The sequence below is a fragment of the Pteronotus mesoamericanus genome, unplaced genomic scaffold, assembly GCF_021234165.1.
Source record: "Pteronotus mesoamericanus isolate MK-2021 breed Mesoamerican mustached bat unplaced genomic scaffold, CSHL_Meso_final contig_84, whole genome shotgun sequence".
NCBI lineage: Eukaryota > Metazoa > Chordata > Mammalia > Chiroptera > Mormoopidae > Pteronotus > Pteronotus mesoamericanus.
This window is the reverse complement of record NW_026555267.1, coordinates 7,733,707-7,747,071: the sequence shown is the minus strand read 5'-3', so window position 1 is coordinate 7,747,071 and position 13,365 is coordinate 7,733,707. Positions and strand designations below refer to the sequence as shown.

Genomic DNA, 13,365 nt, shown 5'->3' with positions numbered 1-13,365 from the left:
AAAGAAAATCAGTGCAAGGATCATCTAAGGATTCACTGTCTCCAAGCAAATTTTCCCTCAAGAGATTCATAGCAAAATAATGCCAACCCATTTAAAACTAAATGTATAGGAGTAATCCCAGCTTCTGGGGTTGTTTTTTTTTTAGACCGTTGTTTTAATCACCATATCCAGATTTTATCAGCAAGTCTGCTTAGAGAGATGGTCCTTGTGTGAACCTGGCAGGCAACAGTGAGTAAGAAAGACAAATCCAGCAATGGACTGCCTTTCTAGAAAATTAGAGCTTGGGAGTTTCTGTACAGTACATCATAGCACCCTACTAAAACTCTTCCTGAGGACAGAATTAGTACTACTAAAGAGTCCATTACTGTGGGTCAAGAACAAAGTTTGGAAAAGAACTTTAAATAATGCCTGCCTCTGCCCTGTCCAGTGTGGCTCAGTTGGTTTGAGCACTGTCCATAAACCAAAAGGTCGCAGGTTTGATTCCTGGTCAGGGCACATACCTAGGCTGCGGGTTCTTTCCCCAGTCAGGGTGCGTACAAGAAGGCAACTGATGGATGTTTCTCTCACACCAGTGTTCCTCTCCCTCCCTTCCCGTCTCTCTAAAAGTCAATAAGCATAGTCTTGGGTGAGGATAATAATAATACCTGTCCCAAAAGAAAAAATCCAAATATCCCTTTAAGCACAGACCAAGTTGAGCTCAGCTAGTGCAGTCATGCCTAGAATTTATGAGAAAAAGGCGTACCTCCCTGGCTGCTTTCTGCACAAACCGCTCATCAGTGACCCGGAAGGCCCGGCACAAGGCCTCAGCAGGATCATGGGGGAACATCTCCTGGCGTACCAAGTTAACATGCAGGTGGATGGAAGCATAAATGGCAGCATCCACTCCTCCGTGGCCATCAAACACTGCAAAGTAAGCTTGTTCTTCCTGGTCCTGTCAAAAGAAACACAGAACAGTTAAGGGGGTTAGGCATAGCATGATTCAATGAGCCAATCACCTGCACTGTGGCCCATCCTCTTCTACTGCATGTGTCACCAGATAATGAGACCAAATGTTTCCCTTTCTGACATGCCTGATCAACTGCTAAAATACCTGCAATATTAGGGCATCTGTGTTTACATCAGAGCACTGGAACACATCATGCCTAATTAGCTCAGGCTGAAGTGCCCTCTCTATGAAAGTTGTTGTCTTGCACCATGGAAACCACCCACATGCATTTGCTTCAAAATTGCTTACAATTTTGAGGGGAGAGGAAGGAAAGAGAAGGTATGGGGAAAAATTGAACAAAAGCTGTTCTGGATTGAGTTTTTTTCCAAAAAGAAAAGCATTTTAATCATAAAATTAGAAACTAAGAACAATAGAAAGTAATTGGCCTTCCAGCACATAACAAGGCCAATTATATTAGGTTGTTTAAAATAAAGAGATAATGAAAGCAGCACATACTTCTAAATTATAATATCTCCCTAATATATCATTCATGGTCACATGAATTCTCACCATAAATAACAGTCTAAACTAGTTGGCAAAGCGTGAACCACAACAGATGTCTAAAATGCCCTGTAACACTTTACCTTCTTTTATCTAAGATTCAGCTTCCTTTTTCCTTGCCCACCCACCCATTGCTTGAAGTGCTAAAACAAGTGCCAGAAGAAAGGCTTCAGAACCTGTGCTTTGTCCTGACAAAGGAATCCTAATCACAAGATCACATCAAAACCATTAAATAGTTTGCTTCTTAAACCCAAGTATTTAAATCAGATCTAGCTTGCTTAGGAGACCTATAACTCACTGAACTGAGTCCTGGACTCCCTTCAGGCAACAGTATACAATGATTTTCATTTGTAAGTCTTTCATAATCCTTGTGCTCTAGGAGCTTAGATGAGTCCAGGTCCTGTCATTCAAAGCATAACAAATATACAAAGTAAATCAAAAAGTAAATCAAAGTTAATTTTCTTGTGCTTGTTTTCCCATCTGTTAGATAGGGGTGAGTTGTTATATTGTGGGGATTTGAAAGGAATACCTAAACAACATGTATATTTGTACTTTGGAAAAGCCTTTTTAAAGTGTAGACTGCATTTACATATGTACTACATATAAATGTCCACAGGATAATGATAATATTATGAAGTCCATATCTACTACAGACATTACAACTAATCTGGCAATCTAATGAACACCATCTGTAATGCCACTGAAATTAACTAATTAAACAGAACTATCTAGAAAAACATTCCTGACATGTAGAATTTCTACCAGTACTGAAGAGTAGTACTCATTTTTAAACAACTCAATTGACAGGCTAAAAGTAAAACAGAAAAACAGGATATGTAAGAAATTTTTAAATGATGAATGAGCTGTTGCGGGATTATCACAAAGAGAGAGGAGGGCAAGAATACCTTTATTAGGACATGAGAATATAACTAAACAATGTGAGACCAATGGTGAGATTTTTAGTGTTAACATCAAAAGAAAGAGAAGGAGCCAAATGGATCTCTTAAATAGTATAGCCTCTTAAATTTAAAAAAAGAAACAACAAACAACTGATGTTTTCCCTGTTATAATGATGGTGTATAAAGGAAGTGTAAAGAATTAAGTAAATAAATATAATTCTACCATTCACAGATAACCTTTATTTCTATACATACACGTTTTTCAATAAAATTAGATCATATTATACACAGAATTTTATATCCTGCTTTTTGTCGTTAATCATATTATTAGCATTTTTGCCATGTCATTAAGTATTGTCAAAGACATAACTCTAAATGGTTATGTACTATGCATCTTATTACCATATCTTAGTTACCACTGCCTATATGTAATAATTTAGATCATTCCCAATTATTTTTATTAATTTTGACAGTGTTGTATCAAACAGTATGCCAAACAAAACATCCTTTGGGTTACACCTGCATGAGCATGGTAACATTTAGAAACAAAGATATTACCTGATCTGTCTTTGTAAGGTAAGTGCTAATTACCAAGCCACCATCACTGTTTATCAGACCTTGACAGCTAAAATTTAAATTTAACCACTAAATGAAGAAAATACTGTGCTTTGTAGAAATTACTGCACTGTAATTCCTAAGTTATGGACTTGAGTGTAGGAAAGAGGCAAGTGACAGGCAAAGGAAACACACCTACCTCTGTTTGCATTAACATAATACACTTAACAGAAAGAGAAGAGGAATCTAACAAGAATGTGGTTATTAAGTTGACAAGGCTCATATCATCCAATTTGTCACTCACAGAGATTCAGGAAATGTAATTCCAGCTACTTTCCTATCTCAGAAACCAAGATTTTAAAAAAAGGAAACCTCATGAAATCAGAAAACTGTCTTGGTCTCATTCATTCTTTTATGTTTGTGTTTTGTATTACTTCAGCAACATAATAATGTGGAAACTTAATAAACACCACTTGATTACACTATCAAAACAGTTTTTAAAAAAGCAGCTTTATTGTGATACAACAGTTTTCTTTTTTACTTGTATGTTTACAGAAAAGCTCTGGAAGGTTACACAAGAAACTGCCTTCATAGAGGGGAACTGAGTGTGTGACAAAGACGAGAGATTTTATTTTCCTATTCTAAACCACGTGAATACATTATCTAGTCAAAATCAAATAGTTCCTTTCTATTGTCTAATGCAAACAAATTTGTGCCACTTTGCCTTGTGTCCTATTTCAACCAACCAGAGATTCTATTAAGAGTATATTAGCTGTTAGAAAACAGGACTGTGAAGGTGTTTTTCCTAAATCTCACTGACTTCAGAAGTGCCCCTTACCTCTAGGTTGAAGAGCATATTAAAGTCAGGAATGCAGACGTGTTTGTCCTCCATTTTCCTGCGCATGTTTTTGATCGCATGGATTGATGTCTCATAATAAAGCTGGGGTCTCCTGCGGAGAGGGAAGTCTTTCACCCAGCTGCAGCAAATCTCGTGTAGCTTGCTGAAGACAGAACGGGCCAATTTCACTGTCTCAATCTCTGTGAAAGAAACACAGAAACCCCCAATGAAGAGCCTTATAAAACTGCTTTTCTCTTGGCTGACTGATAAAGACAGAAGTAGACCACGTTAGTCAAACTCCTCCTTAATAGAAGAATTTCCTTTCTCAAGAGTAATGAAATGTTGCTTCTCAAGAGAGAAAATGACAACCTATCTTGTAGAAAATCAGCCAGCAACTGCACTAAGATAATCCTTATGTCATTTTAACCTCTGGCCAGGGCTGGATCTTTGTCAAGGCTGGATTTTTTCTAGCCCACAAAGTGCTCTGGCCACTGCTATCAAGCGCAGCACTGGTGCACTTTTGGTTGGCTGCCATGGTTATCATCTGGAGAGCTTAGAAGAATGGCTGAACAGTAGTTATCCAGCTAATTGGAATATGAAAGGCCTAGGAGAAACAGATTACTTACAAACTGCAGAAATCCAGAGTTTACCTTGATTACCAGTTGTCTCTGTCTCCCTCTTCCTACCCTCTTCTTTACCTCCTTCCAGTTCCCTAACTTTTCTCTCCTGAACTGATTATAATTTAGAAGTAAATTATGTATCTTTGTTATTTGATGTATTTTTAAGTTAAAGCTTTAGGCAATAACTTAAATAGTTTAGCCAACAAGTTAACAAAGCTCTCTATTTCTCTACGGAAAAAGTACTTAAATTGTCTATGTGTGTGACCTTGGATAAGAAAAAAGAGATAGCAGCAATCAGAGGATTCTTTACTCCTAGACTATTAAGTCTACTACCTGACCTATTAATTGGAGCTGACTAACTGATTTCTGAGGCTGATCTGCATCCCTCAGGGTGTGGACAGATGGGAAAGAAAGCCTTTTAAGCAACATGGAATAGTATTGCCCAGATTGTTTCTCATGTCATTTCCACTCAAGTTGTCCTTTATTCAAGTTGGAGATATTGAAATAACCAAAGGGAGATTAGGTTTTCTCAGGCCAGTGTTTTCAGAGGTTCTTCCTACATCCCAGGTTTAAAAAAAAAAAAATTAGAATTCTTAATTACTTTATCAGATATAGCTTGATAGCCTGAGAAAATGTGTGCCAGATGGGCAATGGCTGTGCATGCCTCCTGAAATATACAACACAAATCTCCAAGAGGGACTGTGTTCTTAGAATGGCCTGGAAACTTACGGGTCTCATTTTATATCCCTTGCCCTCCCATTGCCTAAATCTGTGACTACAGTTACCAGTCTTATTCAAATTTCTTCTAAAACTGACTGTTCAGAAAATGACCTCAAGGTTTTTTTGCTTTTATTCTCATTAACATAATACAGGATGGTAAAGCATGTTTTGTGGCTTTGTCCCATTGACATTTTTCTATAACTGAAAAATGAAGGGCACATTCGAAAGAGAAGAATTTCAAAGCAAATAAAACCTGAGAGGATGTGTATAAGAGGGAAACTGAGGCCAATAGATAACCCAACATTTTGACTGGTTTAAGCAGCTCCAATCGCTCTCTCTTTTTTTAAGCACCAGTTGCCAGAGACTCTTTCAATTACCTGTTTGTATCACTCCAACCCATCTGGACCCTGCATTTGGGTGTGTGTTTGACTCAAACACAATAGAGGATGGCAGAATGATAAATGAATTCAGAAACTTTAAGGGAGAACAGAGTTGGGTGAAACAAATTAACTGATATTAACTATCATGATAGTTACCAAATTCCCAGATAATAATATAAACCATTATATCATTCTTTGATTTGTATATTACTCTTATTATATTGACCTGGATTGCCTAATTAGGTAGCTTCCTACCTTCCTGTAGCTACTTAACTTTAATTAAAATTAAATAAAATTTAAAATTTGATATTTTGGTCCTATCAGCTGTATTTCAAGTGCTCAATAACTACAGGTAGCCAGTGGCTACCACACTGAACAACACGGGTAGAGAACATTTCCATCACTGTGCTGTCTACTGGACAGTGCTGGTGTCAACAAATTAAATTGGTTAGGGGAAACAATACCAGCTTCCGCTAATATTTAGTAAAACACTAGAACTATCCACTACCTCTCCCAATTGGTCCTTCCCTTATCGTCCCCATACACTTTGTTCACATCATCTTTTGTTAGAGGCTCTTATCACAGCCTCTAACAATAGGTAATATTTTGGGGGTAATTTGCTACATTTATGGTCTCCAGAACATTTCACAAACAGGTAAAACCATTCTCAATCCCAGGCTTATTCTGACTCTAACACCCATGCTCTACATTTCCTAAATTAGACTGCATGTAGAAACTTTCTTAATTTTCCTTGATTAGTCATAGTACAGTACCTAGAAGATAGCAGGGTTTATTAGATGTTTATGGAATAAATGAATATGCAAACTTATAAAAATTATATAATCACTAAAATGTTAAAATATTTGTATGCTTCTTGATCATCTAGTCTGCTCCACTGATCTTTCCATCTATTTCTACAATGGTGCCATTCTTTTAAAATTACTATAACTTTATACATAAGAATATCACATGGACTAGCTTTCCTACTTATTATCCTTGATTTTATTTTTTTTTTAAGATTTTATTTCTTTTTAGAGAGGGAAAGGTAGGGAGAAAGAGAAGAGAAAAACATCAACATGCACATCAATTGGTTGCCTCTTGCACGCCCCCAACCGGGGACCTGGGCTTGAACCCAGGCATGTGCGCTGGCTGGGAACTGAACTGGCGACCTTTTGGTTTGCAGGCTGGTGCTCAACCCACTGAGCCATACCAGCCAGGGCGTATTATCCTTAATTTTAAAAGATATCACTTTGCTTTGACATGTTTATTCTTCTGGATGACCTTCTAATTATTTTGCCAGGTTTTAGGGGGGAAATCAGTTGCCATTGTGTTTGGGGTCACACTGAATTGATAAATTTGGGAGAAAATGACTTTTTTTCAAACTGAAGTCTTTTCCAGGAACAAGCTATATTGTTTCACTAATTTAAATCCTTTTTTATATTGCTCAATAGAGTTTTTAACATAGGTCCTTCATATTTCTTAATAAATTTATTCCTAGTTATTTTATTTGCTATTTTGAGTCTTAACTTTGCTTTAATGTGTTATTTGCCACCAAGAAAACATTCCCCTTTCTCCCAGGAATATTCCTTCTCTATTCTCAGTCCATGTGCATCTGGGGGTCCAGCCAATTAGAAAATCATATCCTTGTGCCCATGATTAGTTCAGGAATGGGAAATTAATACAAGCTGGGCTGATTCAAGTAAATCTTGTGACTGATACAGGAGCAACTGAGGAAAGTTGCACTTATTTTCCTCCTTGGTTTGAACCTGGGCAGATAAAGACCTGGTGCTCCTAACAGTTGTCTTGACACTGCAGGGAGCCTGAAAATAAGATCGAAATGAAAGAGAGTACAGCTAAGTTGGATTTTATCAAAGGCTTCTTTAGGCACCTTTAGAGATTATTCTGGTTTTTTTCTTTTGGCTATTAACATATAAATTATGTTGTTCACTACTGTTTCACCAGCACAGTGCTAAGTATATGGTAGGCTCCTAATAAAATACTCATCAAATGAATTAACTGTTGTACTCAATGTTACCAATATTTCACTTTATTTAATATTGGTTACTAAGACTGATCTCTCATTTTCTTTTTAAATTTTGTCTCAGACCTCTAGTCTAAGTTCTGGTATCAATGTTATGTTGTACAAACCTTCCTTTTTCAGAAAATTTAATAATTCATTTTAAAAAGCATTGGAATTATCTGTCTTTGATTGTTTGAAATCGTTCACCTGTAGAATCACCTGCTCCTTGTTCTTCTGAGAAGATAGATAGCTCCTTAACAACTTTCCCAATGTCTTCTCAGGAAAAGTTTGTTAATTTGTATTTTTGTAGAAAATACCCAGGTTTTCAAATTTATTCACACAGTGTTTTAATAATTCTTTTAATTTCCTCTATATTAGTGATCATTTTCCTCTTCCTGTTTCTAATTTTTACATTGGGATATTTCAAATTGTTTTTAGGTTGTCTGGACAGGCATTACATCTGCTAAACTAAGTTTGTACCAACAGATATGCAAGGCTGTTTAGCATACATTCTCTTAGGGATAATATAAACATGAGAAGAACTTTAAGTTAAGGATTTTTTTAAATTATATTTTATTGATTATGCTATTACAGTTGTCCCAATTCTTCCCCCTTTACTCCCCTCCACCCAGCACCTCCCACCCCCTCAGGCAATCCCCCCACCATTGTTCATGTCCATGGGTGATGCTATAAGTTCTTCAGTTACTCCATTTTCCTATGTTGTACTTTACATCCCCATGGCTGTTCTGTGACTACCCAGTTGTACTTCTTAATCCCCTCACCTCTTCACCTGTTCCCCTACACTTCCCTCCCATCCAGCAACCATCAAAATGCTCTCTGTATCCATGGTTCTGTCTCTGTTCGTTTGCTTAGTTTGTTTTTTAAATTCAATTGTTAACAGGTATGTATTTATTGCCATTTTATTGTTCATAGTTTTGATCTTCTTTTCTTAAATAAGTCCCTTTAACATTTCATATAATAATGGTTTGGTAAGGATTTTTTTTTTAAGACAAAAGACATTTCAGTGGGAACTCCAGTGCCTTTAAGCCAGTGACAGCAGGCCTCACTCAGTGTCCTCTTTTCCCACTCTGATATATGGAGAAACACAAAATGCCCTGTAGAGATTCTCCTCAGTTCAGTTCACATTGAGTGATTTGGGTTAAATAGATTAAGGACTTGCAAACAGTCTTGAATTATAACAGATCATTTGAATCACAGAAGTAGCATGGAGACATTACAGGATAATCTCTTGGAAAGACATAAAATCAAAATGACCAAAATACCCACCAAAAGAAAAAAAAAACCATTTCACTTTTGCTATCTTAGGGGGGAGGGGTATCAGAAGTTCTTACAAAGTAGGCATGTAGGGCAACACTTCAATCTTGCTACTTTAAGTGTTCTCCTTCTGCAGAGAATGGTATAGAACATTAGTACATAAATAATTGCTCCTTGAAATGGAAAAATAAAATTTAAAAGAATGTGAAAAAGAGAAAATTGTTCAAAGTAGTAGTCCACCCCCTAACAGGTATAAATTACTCATAAGATTTTTTTTAAACAACTTGGCAGTTTTTCACCTTTTTAAAAGATTTGTTTATTTATTTTTAGAGATGGGAAGGGAGGGAGAAAGAGAGGGAAAGAAACATTGATACTTGAGAAGAATGTTGATTGGATGCCTCCGCACTCCCCCAACGGGCACCTGGTCTGCAATCCAGGCATGTGCCTGACCAGGAATCGAACCAGTAACCTTTCCGTTTGCAGGATGATGCCCAATCCACTGAGCCACACCAGTCAGGGGAATTACTCATAAGTCTTAATGTCACTGTACCGAGCTGGAGCTGAGTCAGCCGTCAGCCTGGCTGCAGTGAAGCTGAACTCAATCTCCCTTTCCTTGTCATTAGAGGCCTTTTACTTCATGCATCAGGAGCACAGGAAAGACCAATGCTTTGTAGCAGGAATTCCATCTGACTTGCCTCTGGAATAATCTGGTTCCAAGTAAATCAATCACTCTTAATAAAAACAAGCAGAGGAATTCCCTCCTCACCAATTCTCTTTCAGAAAAGATTCAGAGAGATAAAGGAAGAACAGGAATGTTTACTGTCTTATCTGCCTAAGAGTCTCTGGATTCTAAGCACTCTGATTCATTAATGTATGCTTTGCTCCTTATGCACCATGTTTAAAGGCAAATGCTTAAAACAGAATAGAATGAAATATTAAAATTACTTAACAATTTTGAGTAGTAATTCCCTAATTTTTATGTCTTTAGAGCCTGTCAAATATGTATAAGTCTAATACATTAATAAATGTGCCTTCTTTAATAAATAGTCTCATAATTTGCCTGGAAAAAAGTACAATCATCCATGCAATTAAATCCCATTTTGCATTACTGTCATAAAGGGCTCTATTTATATAAAATTTAATATAATTAATGAGGTTTCTTGAATTTTTATATGACTTTTTTTCTAACTTGGATTCTTAAAAGTAAGCTAAAAATTTTAAACAGGTTTTGCTCAAACTCTCCTCTCCCTTATTCATCTTTTCTGTTGTCTTTGCATCTCTTGCTTTTTCCATTTATCTAGATATTAATGATAATATCCTTTTATGATATCTTGCTCCGATTACCTTCACATATTTTCAAAATACACCTGTATTCTTCTCACTTTTCCTCCTTTTATTAGTTTGAAAAAAGATTTTTTTGCATTTTTTTCTCTTGCTACCACTATATAATCAATCAGTGGGAAATCATAATTAGAGTATTTGGCAAATATTTTCTGTGGATCACTACACATGAGAAGATTTTAATATTTTCAAACAAATAATGTAAAATGATACTCACCCACAGTCCCTTCTGTGCTATCTGTTTCCTTTGGGATGTAATGCGCAGAAAGATCACTCTGAAGGACTTCATCTGATGTGGCTCTGGCTAAAGCAGCAGCCAAAAAGGAAGGGCAATTACTGAAACACACAAAAAAAGCTATTTCGGTAAGAATTAAGAAACAATACATTTAATGTTATTAATAATTACTCATTAATATATTACCTCGAAGCAAAATTATACCTTTAAACAATATTCAACACATATTTACTGAGTGCACGTTATGAGGCAGGCACTCTGCCTTCGCACTGGGTATATATTCCGGTGAATAACACAGAAATAGAACAAGAAGGGAAAGTAGATATGAAATAGTCCTATCAGAGAATAGGAGGACTGTCAAACAATGCCAAGAGATTATTGGAAGATTGAGAAAATTTTTTAATGAAACCACTCTTTCTTTCTGGTTGTATGATTTTCTCCATCTATGTTCATATGCTGGAACATGTGTAGGTAAAAAGAATTTAGTTCATCAAGATTTGGGGTTTTGCAAGTGAGTACTATAAAGAAGAGACATAGAAATTGAATGTACTCATTTTTAAGGATATGATTAGAATGTTTGACCACAGACTACTGGCTAAGAAAGAATAGACATGAGTTGCAAATCAGTATGATCTAAATGTAACTGAAAAATTGTAGCAAGAGTACTTGAGCATGTAACCTAGAAGCACAGAATGTTGTAGTCTGAGAATAGAATGCTCGCTGATACAACTCTGGAGCTGATGTAATTTTTGTGATAATGACATTTAGGAAAGACCAAGAAAATGAATGATTTAGAACACATCAAGTAACAATGTTTAAGTCTTTTATCTACCTTGAGTTTATTTTTGTGTATGGTCTAAGTTGGTGGTCGAGTTTCATTTTTTTGCATGTAGCTGTCCAGATCTCCCAACGCCATTTGTTGAATGGCTATTTTTACTCTATTTTATGCTTCTTGCCCCCTTTGTCAAATGTTAATTGGCCATAGAGACATGGGTTTATTTCTGGGCGCTCTATTCTGTTACCACTGATCTGTGTGTCTGTTCTTATGTCAGTACCAGACTGTTATGATTACAGTGGCCTTGTAATGTAGTTTCATATCAGGTATTGTGATCCCTCCTACTTTGTTCTTCTTTCTCAAAATTGCTGCAGCTATTGGGGGTCATCTATGGGTCTATATAAATTATTGAAATGTTTGTTCTATATCTGTGAAGTGTGTCATTGGTGTTTTAATAAGGATTGCGCTGAATCTATAAATTGCTTTGAGTAGTATGGACATTTTGATGTTGAACAACAATAAAAAAACCCAAAAAACCAATGTTTATATTCTAAGTCATTAAGGGAAAAAAACTTAGAAAATTCTCTTTATTTTTTATCAGTATTTCTCAAGTTGTAGATTATGATCCATTAGTGGGTAATAAAATCAATTTATGAATTAAAACCAGTATTTTTTAAAAGGAGATATGATAGGGTACATGAGGAAAGGATAAGTATTTCAGATATATATGTAAATATATACTGAATCCTGATCTTAATGAAAAAGAGAATGAAAATGAAAGCCATTGCCCTTTAATAATTATGAAGTAAACTGATGGCACCCTTTGAAATCCAAATGATTTATAAACAGTATTACCATTCCTCCTTTCATACTAAGTTAACTAAATTTTTCCTTATAAGTCAAAATTTTCCTTCATACACCTAAATTGTCAGAATTGCTTGCCTTTACCTTTCAATCACACTTTACTTTTACTGAACACATCCAAATATTTTATCTAAGTGGACTTCATACTAGTAGTATAACATTTACTTGGTCCTTTGGTTTGTTTTAAAATTTATATTTAAAATTATGTGAAAACCTTTACTGTACTCTTGTTTCCCAGAGGATTTTTTAAAGAAAAATATCTTTTGTGTAATTATTAAACTACCTGGATCTAGGTTCACCAAAGATATGACTATGAAAACTTTTCAAGAATAAGGCATGAACCATTAGTCTCATTAGCATGTCATCTACAATACATTTTTAGTCACAGTTAATGTACTTTTTTACTCTTTGTCAGATAGAATGAAAATATTTTCAGTGAAGTAGGGAGGAAGATTAGCTGACTAATAGCTAGATATAAAACATCAAGGTAGATGCTTCACCCACATCAGCTATTCCCTACATGTCAGAGAGCTATCAGCAGAGGAGTACCTGTGGTTTTGACTCTGAATTGAAAGTGATAATTTCTAAAATATCAGAATTGCAAATATATTTTAAAATAGTAACATCAGAGAATATTTGATAAAACTCCAATAAAAGCTTATCATTAAAGTTTGTCATTTTCAAGAGAATTACCAGGAGTGAATAACGTAGTAACATAGCAAACTGCTTTTTTTCATCATTTCTCATTCAGTGCTTGAAAGATCTTGATACAGAAGATTTTAAAGTTAGGCAAATGATTTACATAGCAAATATCAGAGAAGGGCCAATACTCATGGCAATTTTGGGAACTGGGGTTACAAAATGTTATATTGAGAACACTGCTGGAGTATGATTATAAGTTGTTTTTTTTTTAACTTTTGCAGTGTGTCATTTTGGGGGACTGGCTCTTTTGGAGTCAAATTAATATAGTCAGGCCCCTCAAATACAGTCCAAAACTGAGCCTTTGCTATTTGTTAAAAGATATATCTGAGGTGCTTATCATTTCTATCTTCAAATAACTCATATCCTGACAACAAAAGGAAATGTGTTTTCATACCAACTTGTTACTTTGTTTTAGATATAAAAGTGCAGACTTTATATACTTAGATAAAAATAAAATCCTTGTCTAGTTTATGTCCAAGTCACATGTAAACTCTATGTATAACTACCTCTGAACAGTGCTGAAGTATCATTAATAGAGGTCCATTTAATTTTAAAGTTTAGTCACATATACATTCCACTTTATTAAAGCTAGTTATGTTAATGAATACATGAATGTGTATTTGAATTTCTGTGTATACTGACTTTCTCAATGTTA

General features: G+C 35.5%; 1 protein-coding gene across 1 annotated transcript in view; it reads right to left on the bottom strand.

Annotated features, from left to right (window-relative positions):
- The window catches only part of PPM1E (protein phosphatase, Mg2+/Mn2+ dependent 1E), a 102,194-nt gene that overhangs the window by 9,398 nt on the left and 79,431 nt on the right, over nt 1–13,365 (bottom strand). Inside the window, exons 2-4 of the mRNA XM_054585488.1 lie at nt 10,352–10,470; nt 3,779–3,978; nt 743–931 (exon numbers count right to left, since the gene is read on the bottom strand). Of these exons, the coding sequence (XP_054441463.1) occupies nt 743–931; nt 3,779–3,978; nt 10,352–10,470 (508 nt within the window). The remainder of the gene's footprint in view (nt 1–742; nt 932–3,778; nt 3,979–10,351; nt 10,471–13,365) is intronic.